Source organism: Scomber scombrus, chromosome 15 (assembly GCF_963691925.1).
Source record: "Scomber scombrus chromosome 15, fScoSco1.1, whole genome shotgun sequence".
NCBI lineage: Eukaryota > Metazoa > Chordata > Actinopteri > Scombriformes > Scombridae > Scomber > Scomber scombrus.
In genome coordinates, this window is record NC_084984.1 from 5,361,766 (window position 1) to 5,384,342 (window position 22,577).

Here is a 22,577-nt window from a genome sequence, read left to right on the forward strand (position 1 = left end):
TCTAACTGTTGAATGAGCTCCCAGTCTGCATGCACCGCTGTTTTATTCCTCGACAACAAACACACCCACCTAGACATCCACATACACACATTACACACCCGCCCATAAGGACAGACTGTGTCAAACAAAGACACACACACACACACACACACACACACACACACACACACACACACACAAACACGCACGCACGCGCACACACACCGCAATCTAGGGGACCGATCATATTGCACGTATTCAATGTGAGCGTCATTATCCCGCAATTCTCCCCTGAACCTCGATGGGGAACAAATACAGTAAAGTAGGTCGTTATCTGTCGCTATTCGTCTGTAAAGCGAGTGATTAGTCATCTTCAGGAAAACTTGTTGACGGCCCACTGTTGAAGATCGGAAGTTAACTACAGCCGTTTACTGTAAGGAAGGAAATATCTTATCTAAATCGATGCTTGTAGTCATAAAGTTGCACTTTCAACAAAGGCTTAATAACGCTGTGTGCCGCCCTCGATAATTAGACGTTTGTTCGTCTGTGGGCCATTTGCAAATATTGTTAGAAATATAAATTTAAATGACTAGTCTTCTTATTTGTTTTGTCTCATTTCTCTTTCTCGTGGAATATTAGTTCACGCTCATCGATCCGGCTTTTTAAAAAAAATTTTTTTAATGATGTCATGTGTAAAGTACAGTATCATTACAACACACAACTTCTCCCTCTGCTTTTTCACGCAGCAGTGAGATTCATTACTGTCACTGTTACATTCAGCATTTACAGTAACTGTCAAAGCTTTGGTAAAAACAAAACAAAACAACAACCTTATAATCAATTGTATAACAACAGCATCATCATCATCATCATCATCATCATCATAATCAATAGTGGTAGAACAAATGATCAGATCGTTAAAAGTATACATATAACATAGACATAAAACGTTCTGCATTTAAAATATTTAATACAAATACATACAAATAAAACTGCAAAAGTAATATCAGTAAGTAGTTAAAGTATCAAAAGTTTATAGCTAAGCAGAATGGCCCCTATATGAGAGTTCTTTGAAGTTTTGACTTTTGTAACTCTCTTTTCACCTGCCTCAGTAAAAACATCCCTGGATCATCTAAAGGTGGTCTAAAATTCGTATGCTAAACTCTTGACCAGGTCCTCCAAAAGGTCTTATATGACACAGAAATTCAGAATCCAATTCAAAGTTCATGTGATCACCTTCAAACAACCCTAAGACCTAACATCACATGCTAGTGGATCATACTGCATGATATTCCTAATCTAAGAATGACTCGGCTCATCTTAATAAAAGCAGCATTTTCACTTCCCTATTTGTGAAGAAAGTTAAACTAGAAGAAAAGACTAGGAGCAGAATGCTGTTGCTGGACTCTGGTACCGTGCCAACACAAACATACTTGAAAAACATCCTTTTAACTGGTAATGTAATCACATCACACTTCTGTGGAAATGATTCAGTGATACAAAAGTACATTTAAAAGGGTTTAGGACTATGCTTTATCCACAAGTCAAATTATATTTACACATCAGCTTATCAGACACATTTCAAAGGGCTAATCTGAGCCAACTACTATGTGGTTAGTACATGATTAGACATTTTCTCTGCTGTTTTCCTGAGAAATAAAGAGGAAATTGGCAGGAGTCATAAATGGAGGAGACAATTTGGCTTTTGAATATGGGTGAGCTGTCTTCATGATTAAGCTCAGTTGTGCTGTTTGGCTCACAAAATACTTGACAACATTAAACTAAAATCAGTCCATCACTGAGTGAAGTATTTTATTGGAAGCCTGCAATGAACATTAAACAATATAACATATATAGTATTCAGGCTAGGTTCAACACTTATGAACTCAAATAAGTAATACTCAATACTCAATTACAATTCAACCATTTTAATGAAAGTCAATTTTATGCTAAACTCTTGACCAGGTCCTCCAAAAGGTCTTATATGACACAGAAATTCAGAATCCAATTCAAAGTTCATGTGATCACCTTTAAAGATCTGCATGGTCAGGCTCCTGCTTATATTAGAGATTAACTGCAGCAGGTCTCTAAAGTCCTCTGGATTAGGGTTTGCTGGTTGTCCCTTCGATCTAGGTTTAAAACTAAGGAGACTGTGCTTTTGACGTTGTGTCTCCTTAACTTTCGAACTCTCTCCCGTTGGATTTAGGATCCCTTTTAAAAAGCAGCTCATGACCCATTTATACTTGGCTACTTGTATCACCAGCAATGAATATGAAACGAGAAAAGAAGAAAAAGTGAAAAAAAACATACTACAATACTCAAAGCAATTTATTACCTTTTATCGGGTTGAAAGCAACAGAAGAAAAATAAAGAGAAAAAAAATAATAGTAGTTGGACCTTGAGTTAAGATTTTTGGTTAAACTACTGTTTCAAAGGTTGAGAATGAACAATTACATTATACAACATTTCTACTACAAATATAATGATAATGCAATTAAAAGATGATAATAATAATAATGAATCAATAAATAAGAAGAAGAAGAAGAAGAAGAAGAAGAAGAAAATCTGACACATAATGAATCAATAAATAAGGAGAAGAAGAAGAAGAAGAAGAAGAAGAAGAAGAAGACGAAGAAGAAGAAGAAGAAGAAGAAGAAGAAGAAGAAGAAGAAGAAGAAGAAGAAGAAGAAGAAGAAGAAGAAGAAGAAGAAGAAAATCTGACACATAATGAATCAATAAATAAGGAGAAGAAGAAGAAGAAGAAGAAGAAGAAGAAGAAGAAGAAGAAAACAACAATAGTTGTCAATATGAACAATACATTTAAAATATTTGAAGATAATGAAATATGATATACTGTACATTTTAAACAGTGAGAAGTTAATACTGCAGAAACTAAATAGAAACCCATCTGGCCTGGACTTGAGTCGAAATCTGTCATGTCATAACGTGTCTCTCTGGTTGTATTTCTCTTTTTCTCTGACACAGTACAACAGAGTACAGTCAACAAAAAAAGAAAGGAGAACTGGAGTTTTCAGTCAGTGTAGATATGCCTCCAAGAAAGTACCACAACAACAACGGTGCCCTCAAGCACACAACTCGGAAACTCAAATAAACACAACATAGTCATCGTGTCATTTGGGAGAGCTGGAAATTCGATTGGAAGAAATTCTGAAGCAACAAATCAAGTTTTTTGTATAATCTCCATCATCAAGTCAGCAGCAAGGTGGAATTTCCGTAAGAGGTTGATGTGCATCCAATCATTTCATCATGTGTGTCGGTCGGAGGTTCTCATCGATAGCATGACTCTATAAAACCTTTGTGGGCTTTCCATCAGATCTCTTACAGGGTCCCTCATGTTGTACCTGTTTAGACATGACTTCACATATTTAAATATGGGATTAGGATGGTGGCACGTATATCATCTTTTCAGTCCTGTTTTTTGAAGAGAGTTTATTTTGCCAAAACTTGCCCGTACTGTTTAATCTCCACAGTATGTTTTGGAAATCCCTCGGAAACAAGACGGACTCTCCTTATCACTTAAAGGTTAACATAAAGATATGGTACCTGCCATTGCACGAAAGGTCACACAGATCTGATATGACTCTCTATCAAGTCCAGCATTAGCTAGCATCTTAGGAGGCTTTTAACCTTTGTGTCGTCCTCCCGGGTCAAATTGACCCCATCTGTTTTGACTGTTCCTTCTTTCCTCCCTTCCTTCCTTTCCTTCCTCCCTCCCTCATTCTCTCTTTTCTCCATTCCCCTTCTTCCTTCTTTCTTTCCTTCCTCCCTTACTCTTTTTCTTTCTCCCTCCCTCCCTCCTTCCTTCCTTCCGTCCTTCTTTCTCCATCCTTCATTCCTTCCTTTCCTTCCTCCCTCACTTCTTTCCTTTCCTCCCTTCCTTCCTCCCTCCTGTCCTTCCTTCATTCCTTCCTTCCTTCCTCCCTCACTTCTTTCCTTTCCTCCCTTCCTTCTTCCCTCCTGTCCTTCCTCCTTTCCTTCCTCCCTCCCTCATTCTCTCTTTTCTCCATCCCCCCTTCTTCCTTCTTTCTTTCCTTCCTCCCTTACTCTTTTCCTTTCTCCCTCCCTCCCTCCTTCCTTCCTTCCGTCCTTCTTTCCTCCATCCTTCATTCCTTCCTTTCCTCCCTCACTTCTTTCCTTTCCTCCCTTCTTTCCTCCCTCCTGTCCTTCCTTCATTCCTTCCTTCCTTCTTCCCTCACTTCTTTCCTTTCCTCCCTTCCTTCTTCCCTCCTGTCCTTCCTCCTTTCCTTCCTCCCTCCCTCATTCTCTCTTTTCTCCATCCCCCCTTCTTCCTTCTTTCTTTCCTTCCTCCCTTACTCTTTTCCTTTCTCCCTCCCTCCTTCCTTCCTCCCTTACTCTTTTCCTTTCTCCCTCCCTCCCTCCTTCCTTCCTTCCGTCCTTCTTTCCTCCATCCTTCATTCCTTCCTTTCCTCTCTCACTTCTTTCCTTTCCTTCCTTCCTTCCTTCCTCCCTCCTGTCCTTCCTTCATTCCTTCCTTCCTTCCTTCCTCCCTCCTTTCCTTCCTTCTTCCTCCTTTCCTTCCTCCTTTCTTTCCTTCCTTCCTCCCTCCCTTCTTTCCTTCTTGCTTCCTCCCTTCCTTCTTCCTCCCTTCCTTCCTTGACTCGAGGACAACACAAGGGTTAAGACAATCTTAAAACACTGAACATATATGCTACCACAAGAGAGTAATTAGGATATAAACATAATACGAGACAGTGTGTGAAGTGTGAGGTGGAGCAGTGATGTTTTATACTTTAGTGTGGCAGTTTAATTGAGGCTGCCTTGAGGGTATAATTATTGTGAGTGTGACTCCAAGAGATTATACTGAAATTTGAAAAAAATATTCATTTCCTCACAAAACCAATTTTGATCGTAAATTTGGGGAAAGACATAAAAACTTAGTACGACTCAATGGCATTTATTTATGCTATGATGTTGTGGCTTGTACACTTGTATTTGTTGAGGAAGTGTTTGCAGTATAATCTAAAGTATGTATGTACAGGATGAACGCAAGAAGGTGGAAACTAATGTGCAGTTTGTCTATGAAGGTGAAAGTTGGCCATGTGTAATAGATGCTGCTGCTATGCACCAATGAAACTGCTTTGTTTGATATGGTTCACTGCAACTTGAAGAGAAGATATCACATGAAGATATCATATGACAAAAACTGCAACTCCTTTCACTTTGACTGGTCAAGTCAGAACTGAACTAGAAGTAGCACGTGACACTTATACCCTCATGTTGTTGTCTTAAGATTATGTTATACTGCCTTTATAGCCAAAGGCACATTGTAAGATGTTCCTAACAGGTACCATCAAAGGTGAGCTGTGGGCCTCGTACAGTGCAGCTTCACTGCTCATTAGACATAGATCATCAGGCATAGATAGAAGTTCTTAGAGAGAAAAAACATTTAAGTATTGGCTTTCAACTCTTAATTCTCAGAAGACCAAGATAATCATCCCATAGCAATGGTAAATTAATAAAAAGAAACCTATGAAGGTGACAAATACACTACAGTTCATACTGAGTATTTCCTCAGCCCAGCAAACTGTGGGATCCACATTTGTGAATGTTACTGCAATAAAACTGTGGGAGATAGGTTGCTTTCTTTGAATTTATATTTAACTTTCCACAACAAAACTCCAACACTAATCAGAGCATTTCTATTAGATACATACACATATACATACTGTAGGGTGTTGGAGATGTCATGAAGCACTATCTTAGATATGTAATGAAACTGGTCAAATAATGATTTTACTGTAGACTTGAACTTGGACAACAAAAGAAAAAAGTCTTTCCCGGAGCACCCTTATGCTAAGTGGTTACAGCGCATGCCACATACCCACAATGTCCCTGGTTTGAGTCTGGCAAGGGACCCCTTTACCCCTTATTTCTCTCTCCTTGTTTCCTATTGGCGTTTCTGCCACAAACTGTCCAATAAAGGCAAAAAGCTTTCCTGAGAAGTTACACTTAAATTAATGTACACCAGGTGATGTTGCAGGGAGGATATTCTGAGAGGTTGCCCATGTTGCCCATTGATGACCCATTCAAAATTAAATTTTCCACATCACTCACTTGGGTTGTGATGCAGATTTTGAATTTAACAGATTTCAAAGTTTAATTGAAAAATTGTCCAACAGAGGGAGCCATTTCTCAACTAACTGCAGGCACCCTGGGCCCATGGACTGTATAGTCATTTTAGTACATGCAACATACCTGTATAACATGAGATGGACTTAATACTAACCACCCTGAAACTCCTGGCATCTTTTTGTTTGTTTTTGGCTGGTTATGAATAGATTATTCTCCCTCTGATGTTTCACCATCCTAATTCACGATTAATTTGAAATGTACTTATATTTGTAGTAAGTTACAGTACATGCCATATCAGATATTACGTCAATGCTCCTCTGCTGAGGTTTGATGTTACATTTGCAAATGTATCCTTCTTGACTTTGGTTCCTGTATTGCCAGTACAGTAGAAAGGAAGTCACCTATTTTCAGGGCGTCGCACACGACTTTTTCCCACCTGCATTCAGAGAAGGCCCGCCCTACTCTTCCTCTGATTGGCTACTACTCGTTGCCTCCATTAGTTGGATTGGTTAGATTAAGGCATGACGAGTGAGATGATTGGGGGAGGGGCAAGAATGTTGGGGTCAGAGCCAATCAGAGGCGGAGGAGGGCGGGTCTTCACAGAATACGGGTGGGAAGAAAATAACTCGTCGCACACACTTGTTTTGATAAAATTACATATTTTTGAGTCTTCGACAGTCCTGACAGTTGTGACCAGTATCCATATATTATTTAGCCATTCATTTACCACCTACGAAATACATTAGGTAGGTACAAACTTTCATTTAAGTTAGCCAAGACCACAAGGTCAAAACAGAAGCTTTTGGGTGAAGCAGCATGGGAAGCTAATTTCATTTTGTTAGCTCAGTGTCATTAACGAAATGTAAGTTAACAGGAACGTTTAACGTGTTGCTTGCACTGGACAATACACAACGCAGTTTGACTGTACTGGCAGTGTACATGCTGAGGCAAATTACGTTTTTAATGTAAAGAGTTTGCTCAGAGTCTGCCCAAGTTATGGTGTGCAGTATGTTATTATTAATAAAAACAGGACCAGAAGCGAAAACAAAACTAAACTTCCTTTATTTTTATGGCAGACCAAGAGCTAAATGTGGTGAACAGAGTGAGATATTTGGGTCATGAGGAAATATGCATGCCAGTGTTGCAAACTGTATGCATAAGCCAATACTGTATGTGTGCAGATGATGTTGAAACAGCCCTTTTTAAGCCTGCTGTACGTACTCCACTCTATACAACCCGGAAGTTAGAGTAAGGCAAAAATGAAAAAGCTTCAGGTGGCATTTAATGATGCACTCAAGAGTCTTGCTCAAGCTCGCAAGATGGACAAGTGCAAGTCTTCTGTAGTGTTCTAACTTGTCATGCTGTGCGACTAATTGAGTCATTATACTGATCTATGTGGACCTATGTGTTTAAAATAAAGTTACACTGAAAGTAGGTTAACCACATATGCATTGAGTATTTGTGCCTGGGAGTATGTTTGCACATGTGTGGACTGCTGCATAAAATTGTGTGTTGTTGTGTTTGTAGGTCAACAGTAACAACGCCACCATGGGGTTTCTGCTTTCTAAATCGATGGATGCAAACTTTAAAAAGCAGCAAGAGTTCATGCTTCACAATTCACGGCTGCAGGTGAGTGAAGGTGCACACACATTTCGGTTGTGTCAATCAAGGCTGTAACCCCAAACACCCGATGTACACTGTGTCATCATTTGATAAAGTGTATGTTTGTTTAGCAATAGGGTGCCAATATGAAAACCTAGGTTTTTTTATTCAAAGTACGACACAGCATACACAAGGTTATTCCTGCAGATGCAGAAAGTGTAGCTTATACATGAACCATAGTTCTGACAGTTTGTTCATTATACAGAGTGGCATTCACACATTGATCTGCTCTGTCTGTTTTCAGCCTAGCATTCATACTTTCATGAATTGAACTAGATCTTAAATAGTTAGTAATAATTAGTTGATGAATCAATTATTCAATCGACAGCAAATATTTTACACATCAAATAACCGTTTTAGTAATTTGTTAAGATGGTTGCCCCTTCTTAAACATTTAAAATTTTTTGTGTCAAACATGAACATAAACGTAAGACATCACCTTGGTTTGGAACACATAACGTGTATTTCTTCTTTTTTTTTGTTACTGTTTTCCTATATTTTATCGACAAAACAATTAATTGATTAATCAAGAATCATCTGATTATAGATAATGAAAATAATCATTGGTTGTAGCCCTGAATTAAACAATGTCAAAGCCAGGGTTACAACCTTCACGTTGAAGCAATCTGTTTCCATTGAGAGACCACCCAGGTTTTATTGCACTCATTATTATTCTTTTTTATTTTTTTTTCATTTAAACAAGAGATAGTTTTTTTCTTCTTTGATTTATTTATGCCTGCAAGCTGCTGAGCAGCAGGTGGGATGTGTGACTCTTATAACACCAATGACATTATCTGACTTATGCCCAAAAGGTTTGTTGTTTTGTTTGCCCCTTCATTTTCTCCTCCTCTCCCAGCTGTAAATGTGGTAGATTATGTTTAATATTATTCAGTAATGGCAAAGGTTTGGCAATTGAATTCCATGGCGCCCTCGTTTGGGTCATGATGATGACTCACAGGTGAATATATTGGGTGCATGATTAAGCATCGCTGTAGTGGATCTGCAGTGTTTCATTTACTTACTACAGATAGTTTCATACTTTATTATTCACTCTCACTTTTGAATTTAAATTAATAAGAGGTTATAAAAAATGTTCATATTACCATTATGAGTGTCTGCTTAAAATTAAAAGCATACTTTAGCTCATCTTTTAAATTTCAATTAATACATGTAACTTTTTAGATCTTGGTTGAACAAAAGACACTCAAATGTCAACAAGAATCTTCAGGATTGCTGAGGGTCAAATCCAATTATTTTGCCGCTTTCATCTTCAACATTCAAATTGTATTTTGACGTCACCAAATTGAATGGATAGATTGACCCTAGCAATTTAAGAATATCTGTGAAGCGTCTCCGTTGCCTCCCCATGCATTAAGATGTCAGAAATGATTGCTTGTCAGTGTTTTCAAGTCACATCAGTCATAGCTAATTAATCTCTCTCTTGCCTTGTGGACTCAAAGCATTGTGTTTGAATCATTGGGTCCAATCACTGGGTACTTGAAAATTCAGTGAAGAGGAGTGAGCTCATATGACGCATGTCTTGAGGATAAATGGCTGCTCTGAAGTGATGTAAATTATGTTTCTGTTCACTTTAAGTCATGACTGCTAATGGTGGGGTATGCTTTCTATTTGCAATCATTGAACTTTGTGGCGCTTTTCCACTACACAGTTCCAGCACGACTCGCCTCGACTCGGCTCGCCTCGCTTCGCTTCGGTACGGTTCCAGAACAGACCTTTTACATTACAAAAAAGTACCTACTCAACGTGGGCGGGGTCGTCATAGCATGGCTCCGCGAAACTGCCGTGACTTCGTTTTATACGTGACACAAAACACATAAACAACGGAGGATATTGAAGCAGTGGTGTACTTGCTGCTGTTTGAGGCTTTTTGTCACACACAAAGCAAGAAAATTGAGCCATATAGCTGTAACTATGGTAACGCTGCTGCTTGTATTTAAAAATGCCGGGTTTGATTCTTGTGTGGGACGGCTCATGACGCTTCCAGCGACAACTACCAATCAGCGGCCAGCAGTGTGTCGACGTCACATTTTAGTATCGACTTGGCTCGCTTGGAACCTCACCAGAGCAGGTACTAAAAAAAGTACCAGGTACCAGGTACTTTCCCTAGTGGAAACGCAAAAAGAACCGAGGCGAGTCGTGCTGGAACGATGTAGTGGAAAAGCGCCATTGGTGGGTTTGTACATCTAATGGCGCTTTTCCACTACACAGTTCCAGCACGACTCGCCTCGACTCACCTTGGTTCTTTTTGCGATTCCACTAGGGAAAGTACCTGGTACCTGGTACTTTTTTAGTACCTGCTCTGGTGAGGTTCCAAGCGAGCCAAGCCGATACTAAACGTCATCCGACTGCCGGCCACTGATTGGTCAGAAGAGTTGTCGCTGGAAGCGTCATGAGCCGTCCCTCCCACACAGGAATCAAACCCGGCATTTTTAAATACCGGCAGCAGCGTTACAACCATAGTTACAGCTATATGGCTCAATGTTGTTGCTTAATGTGTGACAAAAAGCCACATACAGTAGCAAGTACACCACTGCCTCCATGTCCTCCATTGTTTTTGTGTTCTGTGTTGCGTATAAAACGAAGTCACAGCAGTTTCGCGGAGCGGTGCTATATCGACCCCGCCCACGTTGAGTAGGTACTTTTCTGTAATGTAAAAGGTCTGTTCTGGAACCGTACCGATTCGAGGCGAGTCGTGCTGGAACTGTGTAGTGGAAAAGCGCCATAATGGAAAACACCAGCTCACTAAATTAATAAAAACTGTTGAGATTCTGTACAGAACACACAAAATAAATAATGTAAAACATTCATGAGCAAGAAAGGTAAAAGCAAATCACATGGAGGAAAAACAAAAGAAAAAAGTGAGTTTGTACTCATATTTTTCCGTTTTTTCAAAAGGTCACACCATCACTGCACATAAATCCTATCCATATTATACAAATCTTGAAACACTTGGGTCTTCTGACTTGTAGTTATTTTAGTAATAATCATAAAAGTCATCAGTTGTAATAGTTACAGGGAACCAATGTGTATTGGCTAAAACAGAAGCACAGTGATCTGATTTTAGTTCAAACCTGGTCAAGCAAGACTAATCCAGTTTGGTGATTTAAAGGTAGGGTAAGTTATGTTGTTCAGAAGCACTTTTTGTTGTACTGGGTGAAATGGTCCTTCTATTATCAGAGGTATCAATACATTATGACTTTAGAAAAAGGAACGGAAAAAATCAGACCTCTGTGACATCCATAGGACTGATAAAACTCTGACCAATCCATGCTCTTCACACCGAAAAGCAAAAACCAATCAGGTGCCTTCATGTCTAGTTCTGCATCCGCCCCCCTCTCTCCCTGCCTACTTCGCGCATGCACAGTCTTCACCTGTCGCTGTTGCCGGTTTGTGGGGGCGTGGTTTGGACGGACTCACTGACGGGAGGGGGAGCAGCGGGGTGGAATTTAGAGGAGGCAAGAGGAGGTGATATTTTCAAAACTTGCTAGCTCTCTTGCTAGCTTTACAACACTACATACCCTAGCTTTAAACGTCAACATTTAAATTGTTTAATTGTCTACTCCAAAGTTAAGCGAGCATGAGTGATGTCAAAACAGCTTTAGCAGAAGGGTTGTGGCATATAGTTAAAATGTCTGTTCTATCGGAAAGGGACCAAGAATGGTACCTTGAGGAACACCCACAACTTAGCAGTGTTGGGCAGTAACACATTACAATAATATGACTTATTCAATAATGACTGGTTTAAGGAATTAAAATTTGACAATTATATTATCGTTACTAATACCAATAACACTTCACTTTATTTACACTGGGGATGCAGCCGATGTTGAGACTCACGGAGTGCTGTCTACAGTCTCTGAGGATATACTGACGCGAGCTGTTGGATACTCAGTAAATACTTCCAAACATTAAAGATTTTTTTTGGCATAGGCACCTTTATTTAGCAGTAGACAAACAGGAAATATGGGAGAGAGACGGAGGTGTGACATGCAGCAAAGGACCTCCAGCTGGGATTCGAACCGGGGTCGGCTGCGTACGTGGCATGTGCTCTAACCACCTGACCACCTGCGCGCCGGAAGACTTAATTTTTAAAGGCAACTTGGACGGAGCTGATGGCTGAGTAATTGAAATAATGAGTAATGTAACATTTCTTGTGCTGCTGATTGAGTAAATGAATGTATTTTTGCAGTAATTCAAACCTATCAGAATTTTTTGACTTTGACTTATACATGAATATACTTATTTTACTTGTTGGAAATGTACACCCAGAATTATTTGTGGGGGGGGGGGGGGCATACTATCTGTGTGTGGATAAGTCTGTCTCTTTGTCATGTTGATATCTTTCCCTTCTATCACTATGTAGACGGATGATTCGTGAGCATCAGTTTCCCAAGTATTGTCTTGTTCTGCATGCGTTTGTAGCCTTTCAGAAATGTCAGTGAATTTCCCACTTACGTTTTGGCTGTGGTCTCATTTTGTCACCTTACAAGTAGACTTGACGTGGCTCATTTCTTCCTTTCACTCTTTCTTCACTGCTTTTCCCGTTACTGTCAGTTATCCTCCACCGCTTGTCCACGCTTGCCACAAAATCAATTGCTCATCCGTTGTGATTTTGCCACTGAGAGACATGGTGTGTATTTTTAAAAGTATCACTATGTTGCTGTCATCTTCTTACCGAAAGTGACTTTTTGTCAAACATGGGTTTAAAAACTCAGTACAGTTTACTTTTACACTCATAGTCTTAACATGGAAACAGAAAGAGTGATTATTAATATGAAATATGATAAAGAACAGAAATTGTAGCGGTGTGGAGGGAGTAGGACCCAATTGGAGCAGAGAACACCAGGGAGCAGTTTGAAGTGATCTTTATTGAATAAAGTCAGCAAGGTACCTGAACAGGTATAGGCAGAATGCATAGGGGACAGACTGGGCTATGGGTCAACAATGACACAGAGTAGGCAGCAGGTAAGATAATGCCAGTAACACTCACGGAAATGAGGTTGACCAGGCAGGAGTCTCTGAATCCGGAGGAGGCCACACAGCCACAGGCAGACAGGAACCAGGAAGTAAACAGGCGATACTCGTGGTCAGGGACAGAAGGCTGTTGTGTTTACCAGGGCAGAGACGAGGTCAGAGGCAAGCCGAGTCGAAACCAGTCCGTGAATAGGTGCTGGAAAGTCTGGCATGAAGTCGAAGAACAATCTGGCAAGAAGTGAATTAACAACAGGAGTATATATACTAGGGCTGGGCAATTAATCGAAAAATAATCGAAACCGACATTTTATCTTGCTCATGTCAATTAATTGTGGTGTTCACTGTTACCATGACAATAAAGGTTGCATATCTTTAAGGATTTTGAAAACTTGTCTCCAGTGATCATTTTAACCCAAACCATTATCTTTTCATAGTTCTAATCAAGTAAACTAGACATTAACCACAGCGTCACACCTTAAAACATCATTATTTTCCCTCCCTAATGATCCTCATGTGTGAGGGCAGCAGTGTAAAATACAAAACAAAAGAAACTGTGAAAATACATAATTGTTCATCAAGGGTGGAGATAATCGTTCATTAATCGTAATCGAGGTTAAAAGTTCAATTAATTGTGATTTTGATTTTTGCCATAATCGTCCAGCACTAATATATACTGGCTTGATTACAGATGGGTCGCAGCTGGAGTGGAGCAGGGGTGGGGGGAGTGGAAATGTACCAGAGTTGCAGGAAAATAAGAGCAGAACTGTGACTGACATTTCAAGTAGATAATATTTGAGGTAGATGTTATTGATACATCATCTTTAGACTCATTGTAAGGGCTGGGAACAATACTACTATTGTTTGTTTAAATAGCCTATATGTGGGTCAATGACGTATAAGGATTTTCAACAACTCAATTTTAGAATAATAAAAACAAGCATATCTAATGCAGGAGTTCAAACATTCAGAATGTTGTGTACCTGAAAATTCATATTACAATTTGAAAGTGATTTTAGTGGAGGGGTTTTCAAGATTAATTGGCACTGGCCTTAAAAAAAAGTCATGTGGTGCGACCATGATTCATCTTGAAATATCTTATATTAAATAAAAGATCATCATTTACAAACATTTAAAAAAAAATGCAAATACTTTGTTTCCAAACACTTTATATTACTGAAAACTTGTAAAAAAAAAAAGAAAAAAGATGTGAAGCGTGATAAGTAAATTAATTTATTTCAAGATGAATCATGGTCGCACCACATGACTTTTTTTAAGGCCAGTGCCAATTAATCTTGAAAAACCCACTAAAATCACTTAATTTTAAATTTATAATATGGATCTTCAGGTACACAACATTCTGAATGTTTGAACTACTGCATTAGATATGCTTGTTTTTATTATTCTAAAATTGAGTTGTTGTAAATCCTTATACGTCATTGACCCACGTATGTATATCCCTTATAGGCTGTTTTTATTACTGCACTTCAATGCATCATTCAAGAGGACTTTTAATGAGTCATTTATTTCTTTTGTTTTTAATGGAGCGATTGGTGCCATCCTATCACATGGCCAGCTGCCAGGTATTGGTTTTTGTTTTAAGAAACATAATGACTAAGCTACAAACTTCTGTTGGTCTCAACACAGACCGATAGCCTCAAAGAAAGTCTGATGTGACCCCCTACGCTAGTTCAAGCAAGTTTTTAGACTAAGCTCTAGTGATTTTTAGACTTTTTTTTTTACTATTTCTGAGCCCAGCCATTGGTTTCCATTAGTTTTAGCACATGAACATCACTTTGCAGAGACATGAAACTTCATTGAGATAGATAATACATCACAATGAAGAAACTGTATTAGGATCTTTGTGAAGTAAAACAGTCAGACAATCAGGGACTGCTTTGAAAATCTTTTTCATTATTAGGAATCTGGTAGTTTCCAGAGAGTTTAGTAACATCAAACATTGGGTATCTCTGGTCTGCTTCCAGTTTTGTGACCCACATGAATGAAGGAATGACATCACAAAGAAAAAAAGAGAATCTTTCATTACACATTTGAGGATTCTGTGAATGGATGAGCAATTTCCCCTCGCTTTTCTCATTGAAAACATTAGTCATTAAAAACACCTGCTGCGTTTGGTTTCTGTTTCAGCTTTCTCTCATTTTAATGAAGCCCCCTATGTTCACTATTGTTCGTTAACTTTGCCCAGCGGACCCCGCAGCTTGAGAATAGACACTGTTGATTACAGAAGCCGTTCCTGTGATTGCCGTCACTTTGAAATAATACTCTATCAGCCTTTTCTCTTGAATACCAAACATTCATTTATCTCCTGTGGTTGTAAAAAGTTTGCCGCTTCCTTCTTCTTGCCGAGGGTAGCAGTTGTAGTCATATGTGGATTCCGAAGGAGTTTCACAACAAAAAAACGTGTATAGATAAAGGGCTGTTCCCAGATTATAAACAGGTGAGGTTTATGGTTGTCCCTTCTCTACTGATTTCACCTTAAATGTTTTTATTGTTGTTGTTTTTTTAAGTAAACCTGCATTTTTTTGTGCACTTTTTATTCATACTGCATTTAATGCTTATTTTCATTATCAAGTAATCTCACAGTTATTTTCCTAATTTAACTCTTTTGGCTATACAATATCCTAAAACAGTCAGTGATTGGTTATCATTGGAGGTAACTAATATTACATTTTACAGGGTAAATTTTAGATACATGAAGTAAGTAGTTTGCTGACTGATGAGTTATCCCGATATATGGAGGAAACATTTAGAGGAGAGAAATTTATGAATATTCACTTTACATGTGAACTCAATAGATGTTTGCTCCCGGCTGGTGGCACATTGAAAGATTACAGGAAACTTTAAAGGGTACTAGTAGAACCCGTTCCATCCGTTACTTTTCTTCGTTGTGCTTATTGTATGAAGCAGATGTTTCTGTTGTAAAATTAAGCAGCTTACATGATCAGAACTTATCATCTTTATCCAGGTGTGAAACTACTTTAAAGTTTATTAATAGATTATGTGGTATTACGGTGCATGGACTCTAGTATTGTGATTAATAGGTAGTTGGGATAATACCACGCTGAATAAAAGTGCTTGGTGATCCGACACAGATATTCTTACTCTTACTTACACTCTGTTGATTGAACTCTTGACAATCAGACTAACAGCATGTGTCAAAGTCGTATTAGATTTGATCTAAAGCCTGATTGTGCTTCATTAACTTTTATTGTGCTTTTACTTACCTGCATGCTCTTCACTAAAGGAGAACATATAATATCGCATTTAAAGTGTCGTCCACAAAAGGTGTTTGATTAGTGCTGCTACAATGACTTTTATTAGATTTACTCATTGGTATAAAGCAATGTAGAATGAAGCGTTTTATAGCACAGTTGAAGAGAGCTAAAATATAATTATTTCACAGCATTTTATCAAATATTTAGTCTGATTTTTTACATTTTGTTTTCTCCATCTGGTTGAGTGACAGTTGCTTCAGTTGGAAAATGATCTTCATGGGTAGGCATACCTGTATGTGTCTGTGTGTCCCATTCCTTAACCCTTGTGTCGTCCTCCTGGGTCAAATTGACCCCGTCTGTTTTGACTGTTCCTTCTTTCCTTCCTTCCTTCCTCCCTCCTTCTCTCTTTCTTTCCTTCCTCCCTCCTTCCTTCCTTCCCTTCCTTCCTTCCTCCGTCCTTTCCTTCCTTCTGCCTCCCTTACATCTTTCCTTCCATCCTTCCATCTTTCCTTCCTTCCTTATTCCTTCCTTATTTCCTTCTTTCTTCCTCCCTTCCATCCTTCCTTCCTCCTTTCCTTCCTTCTTCCTCCCTTCCTTCCATCCTTCCATCTTTCCTTCCTTCCTTCCATCTTTCCTTCCTTCCTTCCTTCCATCCTTCCATCATTCCTTCTTTCCTTCCATCTTTCCTTACATCTTTCCTTCCTTCCTTCCATCTTCTTCCCTTCCATCATTCCTTCCCCCCTTCCATCTTTCCTTCCATTCTTCCATCTTTCCTTCCATCCTTCCAACTTTCCTCCCTTCCTTCCATCCTTCCATCTTTCCTTCCTCCCTTCCTCCTTTCCTTCCTTCTTCCTCCCTTCCATCATTCCTTCCTTCCTTCCATCTTTCCTTCCTTCCTTCCTTCAATCCTTCCATCTTTCCTTCCATCCTTCCATCTTTCCTTCCTTCCTTCCATCTTTTTCCCTTCCATCATTCCTTCCCCCCTTCCATCTTTCCTTCCATCCTTCCATCTTTCCTTCCATCCTTCCAACTTTCTTCCCTTCCTTCCATCCTTCCATCTTTCCTTCCTCCCTTCCTCCTTTCCTTCCTTCTTCCTCCCTTCCATCATTCCTTCCTTCCTTCCATCTTTCCTTCCTTCCTTCAATCCTTCCATCTTTCCTTCCATCCTTCCATCTTTCCTTCTTTCCTTGACTCGAGGACAACAGGAGGGTTAATAAAGAGTGGTCCTGTCAAGTCAAATAACAGCTGTAACTCATGACCCACTGATATTGATACTGAGAAAGCATAAGATAAATGGAAACGGTAAATTCTTCATCAAAGTGTGGAGGTGAAGTAAAGCTAGATAAACATTAGAAGTGACTATGAAGGAAAAAGTGTGCAATAGATTTATGAATGTTCAAACCAGGCAGACTTCTATCAGAAGAACTTTTTTATTGTTGAACAAAAGATTATATTTGCTCATCACTCCAGTTGTATATCTGACTGTCCACTAAAAGCTGCTGGCTGTGTGCAAACCAGGAGACTGTCGCTCATGCCTACTATCAGGCTCTGAGGGAGGGTTGACTGGTCATCATTGTTCGTATTTATCATGCTTGACAAGTTAACTACATTTAGATCTGGGAGTTGGTCAATATGAGCCGACTCCCTCATAAAATATAGTTAACTTAACTATGGCTTCTTCACAGAGACTCTGGTGCTGTGTGCATATCTTGGAAGGATGCTCAGAATTCAACAGTAGACACAATTTAACCTTATTTCCCTTAAAATGAACATTCCCAGTTGTGTATATTATTATAATGTTGGATGTCTATGTTAATCAGTCTGCTCTGACTACTCCATTTAAAAAGTTACCTCTACTTCCCCATCAAATTGACATCAGACAACACTGAACATCATTTATATTTCAGGTAAAGGAAGGGAAGAAGAGTTGCCTTCTTAGGGGCAGCTTCCAGTAGCTGGCCAATACGAACAGAGGGCAGAGAGCCCTAAAGAGACAGAAGCTCACATAAAGAGACACAGATAAAGAAAAGGATAAATGAGGGGTTTTAAAAACTAAATCATGCAAATATTTACAGTTTACATTTCCTTCTTCTTACAAATGAAAAGTTGCACTCATAAGCAATAAAATGCACCTTTGCTCATTTCACTACACTCAGGAGTTTTGGACCTACAGTTATATTATAGCTAATGGTGTCTAATGGTAGGTAATGTTACTTAAAGTAGATATTTCTCTATGAAGAACATTATTGAATATCCTTTTTTGACAGCCTTTTGTTTACATATGCCACTGTTACACTACATTTTAGCATTCATCATTATCCTGCAGTTACTGTTAGGAAAAGTTACATAGACTCACTTTCAGGTGTTTCCTTCAATTCACTCAATGGCACAACTTAAAAATGTTTTTATATGAAGACAGAAATAGACATTGAAGAGGCTAGTCTCTGTAGCACCAACTATTTCATTTAATTCACTTTAGCTTCAATGCCACGCAATGTTCAGCCATTAACGCAGATATACAGAATTGTTCTTGAATACAGTCAATGGAGCAAATAGACAGAAATCAAAATGTTGTTTCTCCAACATGTTGTAATTTATGTCATCCGCTCACTTGAATGGCGCCGGGGTCATTTTATCTAACCTTTGCGTCACCAGTGAGTTAAGAGTCACTTTCCTGTTAAGTGGAAATAAAAGCTCATCTTTGACACATTCACTTTTTGAGAACAAAAGCCCCTTAAAATGAGACTGCCACTCAGTCAGCTCAGTAGCAATTGCCATGCAGGAAGTATGTAATGTAGACGTGAGTGTGTGTGTGAAACAGGAAACGGCAGACAAAAGAGTAATCTGACAGAGGTTCATCAGTATGGATGCAGTGTGTCTGCCTGATAAAGGTGCTGTTTCTTTTTATTTCATTACATTTGAGAAGATTTTACATTCAGAATATTTATCTTGTTTAGTGTTGCTTTGATTTCTCTGAATAATATGTAACAACATCCAGACTCCTGTAGTGTACATGTTGAACACGTCCTCCCTCTAGTAAGAAAACAAAGTGAAATTTATTGTGTTGTAAATTAAACATTGAATAACTGCTATTTATTTTACAGAGCCCAACCCAAGCTGGATTTTGAGGCAGAGTTTAACTAATCGGAAAACAACATGTCAGCTGATATGAATGTTTTTTCATAAATACATAGCATAAATGAACATTACATTTAAATTGGGACCTGCAGGACATTTTACAGTTGAAAAGGTCTCTGGAGACACTGTTTCCAAAAACATATCCTTAGTACTTCTGTACTTCTTACTTCCTGGACAACATGTACATCAGTTCTAGCAAATGCTATATCAATCAATCAATGAATCAGTCAACTTTATTTATATAACACATTTCGTACAAGTCGAAATACAATTCAAGTGTTTGATAAATACACGGGATGATGAATGTGGCATTTTACTCTAAGATGCAAGTTAAATACCAAAATTGAAATAAGGTGACTTGTAAAATAATATGAATAAGTAGATTAGAAAGAAAAAGATTTAATAATATACTATCAATCAATATATCAGTCTTTGTGATTTATTGGTCAGGCTAATATGCTACTTATTGTGTATTCCTTCATATTTTTTATCAGATTGTTTTATATGTCATTTTACCTGTTTTGTGTGGGGTTGTTTCTTTATGACTTTAGAAAATTGTCCAACATTTTTTGATTTGCATTGTATGTATTTTGAGTTCAGCGTGGACGATGTGTGGAAGAGGAGCTCCAGTGTAATAAAGGGGATCCAATTAAGATAACAGTAAATATAACCTTGTCCATATTTGGCTTTAAAGGTCTATTATGCCTGATGATGTCTTTGTCTGTGTCCTTTTGTGCTCTTTGTGTGTGTGTGTGTGTGTGTGTGTGTGTGTGTGTGTGTGTGTGTGTGTGTGTGTGTAGATGGAGCGTCAGATCTTGATGCAGAACCAGATGAGAGAGAGACAGATGGCTATGCAGATCGCCTGGTCCAGAGAGTTTCTCAAGTACTTTGGCACTTTCTTTACAATGGCCTCAGTGGGACTCACTGTAGGGTGAGTTTGTACATGACAGCTCATAGGGGTTTCACCCAGAGGTGTATAGTGTCAAATAAACTTCACCCAGGGATGAGTGATGAGTTTCTACCACGTATTAGGTCTTTGTCACTTTTGGAAACATTACATAGACTTAAATTCATTTCTTAGAGACTTACTCTAACTCAAACCTTAACCACTGACCCAACTAATCAGTGTCTTACAAATTGGGGACCAGGCTTTTGTTCCCAGTTGCACAAGCTGTCCCCCGTTAACTGGTCTTAAGTCCCACTGCCCTTTACTGGTACAGCTCCATCACAGTCAAGTCAACTGTGTAGCACTTTAACAGTCACAGTTTTAGTCACAGTCTCAGTAAATGCCACAAGCTACCTGTAGGTGGCGCTATAGCAAAAGGACACATTTACAACTCAGTAGCCATAAGTCTCACTCACTTGATATTTTGTAAAATGTATCCTTAAAAGCTCATGCAGGTCTATTAGTGTGTGTATTTTTATGTGCATGGTCTTTTTTATCACATGTTGAGAATTAAATATATTAAAATTGTCTCCTCTTTGTCTCTGTACTTTTCTTCAGTGCCATTAAAAGAAAGAGACCAGGAATGATGGCTCCCCTCGTTCCTCTCGGCTTCATATTTGCCTACCAGATGGACAGCGGTTATGGAACACTAATTTATCGAATGAGGGGTAAGACAAAGCAGTTACCATCATCATAACACCCACACAATCAAAGCTTTAATGGTGGACAGATCAAAAAAAAATCGGATTTGTCAGTTTGCTTCACATTAACCTTTCGCATATGGCTTTGAATCCTAACAGAACATAACACCAAAAGCAGCCTTTTTCTTTTCTGCCAGTTTTGCCTCAAGACGCAACATTTATCAGAGCTGTTTATCTGCTATCCACAATCATCAAAAGAATATTAAACAAGGGTGCCTCTATTATGAAAGTTAAATGTTGGTATAATTCTGCAGCACCACTGCAAATGCATAAAAATGTAATTAAATGGTCGGTCAGTCATTGATATAATAATATTAGATCTGTCACCCAGAATATGCCCACTTGCTCTTTGGCATCCTGTTGTTGTTGCATATTCACACTAAGATGGACATTTTTTTGTTTAGTAAAACCAGTTATGCTTCAAAAACAGTAAAATCCTCATCTACTAACTTATTCTCTGCCATTAATGCTTAGCTTTCTCAGAAACCCAATTAGTAACACTGATTAGCTGACGCATGAACAGTTTATTACATTTAAAAAACAACATAACACAAGTACTGTTGGTTGGTTTCACAGACACATGTTTTCCATATTACAAGGGAATTGATTTGTTTTTCCATTACACCTTTAGGGGAGGCTGAGAGTATCATGGCATCTGAACACGACCGTCTGGACTTACCTAACGGGACTCCTACCTTTGAAAGCATAGAGAAGGCCCGTCGCGCTAAAAGCACCCTCACCTCCTTCCTGGAGAAATAATGTGTTGGTTAGTGAGACAGAATCCGAGTCGTCCAGATTGTGCGTTCAACTACGCTGCTTTTGCTTAATTATGGAAAAAACAGTCAAATACCACTTGCCTTTTTTGGAAGATTATGAGTCCATGGTTTGCACTAATTATTTATCATGGAGCTCAAGATACATTAGTCTCATTATTATAAATATAAAGGTGATGTTGCTTTGTTTGTGGTTATTGTTATTGATTTGCATCAGTTGCCAAAATCTTTTTCAGCACCAGATTGTGTACTTTATAAAAGCAGACTGACTTTTACAAAACTGAAATACCAAAGTACAAATTAATACTATACATACAATACTACAATCTATCAGTCGGTCATCACATCAATTCAGCATATGTGTCAGTTCCATTTATCTGTTGCAACATAATTGTCTTGAATGAATATGCCTCCACAAGTTGTATTGTTATTCTTGTTAATTACATTCTTAATTAAAGCTGCATTAAGATATTTTTGAACACTGGAAGGAAGAAATCTCCAAAACAAACTCAATAAACTTTCAACAAACATTAATCCCCTTTAGTTCAAGTTAGTTTGACAAACTCTTAAATTACCTAAATTTGGGGGGGGGTTACATTGAATTTTTCATTAAAATTATTATTAGAGTTGCAACAATAACTTAATTGCTCAGTCAATTGACAAAAAATGTATCTGTAGCAATAATAATCAATTAATAGTGCAAAAACATTTGAATGCATCACCTTGGGCTCTCAGAAAATGTGATGTTTTTTTTCCATTTTATAAACTTAACAATAAAGAAAATCTCATGCCAGATTATTAAATTTTAAAAACTACTGCTGAAATAATGATGAGCTTTATACTAAAGGTAGAGACACCACTGGGTCAACGGTATGTTATATAATTTTAGTATGACAATAATGTTCGATGGATGTAAAATATGACATGGTGCTGCTATTTATGCATTTATATATTTGCCATAATTTCAACAATTTTTTGTCATGGAAACTACATTTGTAAATTCAATAAAAAGAAATATTGCCAAGATGTTTTTCCT

The 22,577-nt window shown here is 38.4% G+C and overlaps 1 protein-coding gene across 1 annotated transcript; it reads left to right on the forward strand.

Annotated features, from left to right (window-relative positions):
* Window positions 1-6,703: 6,703 nt before the first annotated feature.
* On the forward strand, window positions 6,704-22,567 carry plgrkt (plasminogen receptor, C-terminal lysine transmembrane protein). The gene is made up of 5 exons (XM_062435060.1): window positions 6,704-6,839; window positions 7,621-7,722; window positions 19,922-20,052; window positions 20,626-20,735; window positions 21,400-22,567. The coding sequence occupies exons 2-5, from the start codon at window positions 7,642-7,644 to the stop codon at window positions 21,525-21,527; spliced, it is 450 nt and encodes a 149-aa protein (XP_062291044.1). The 5' UTR covers window positions 6,704-6,839; window positions 7,621-7,641; the 3' UTR covers window positions 21,528-22,567.
* The last annotated feature ends 10 nt before the right edge of the window (window positions 22,568-22,577 follow it).

Bases quoted from the DNA above. Each gene is read 5' to 3' on its own strand.
- plgrkt (XM_062435060.1), top strand. From the start codon at position 7,642: ATGGGGTTTCTGCTTTCTAAATCGATGGATGCAAACTTTAAAAAGCAG. The intron at 7,723-19,921 runs GTGAGTGAAGGT...GTGTGTGTGTAG, and splicing joins TTCACAATTCACGGCTGCAG to ATGGAGCGTCAGATCTTGAT. The intron at 20,053-20,625 runs GTGAGTTTGTAC...ACTTTTCTTCAG, and splicing joins TCAGTGGGACTCACTGTAGG to TGCCATTAAAAGAAAGAGAC.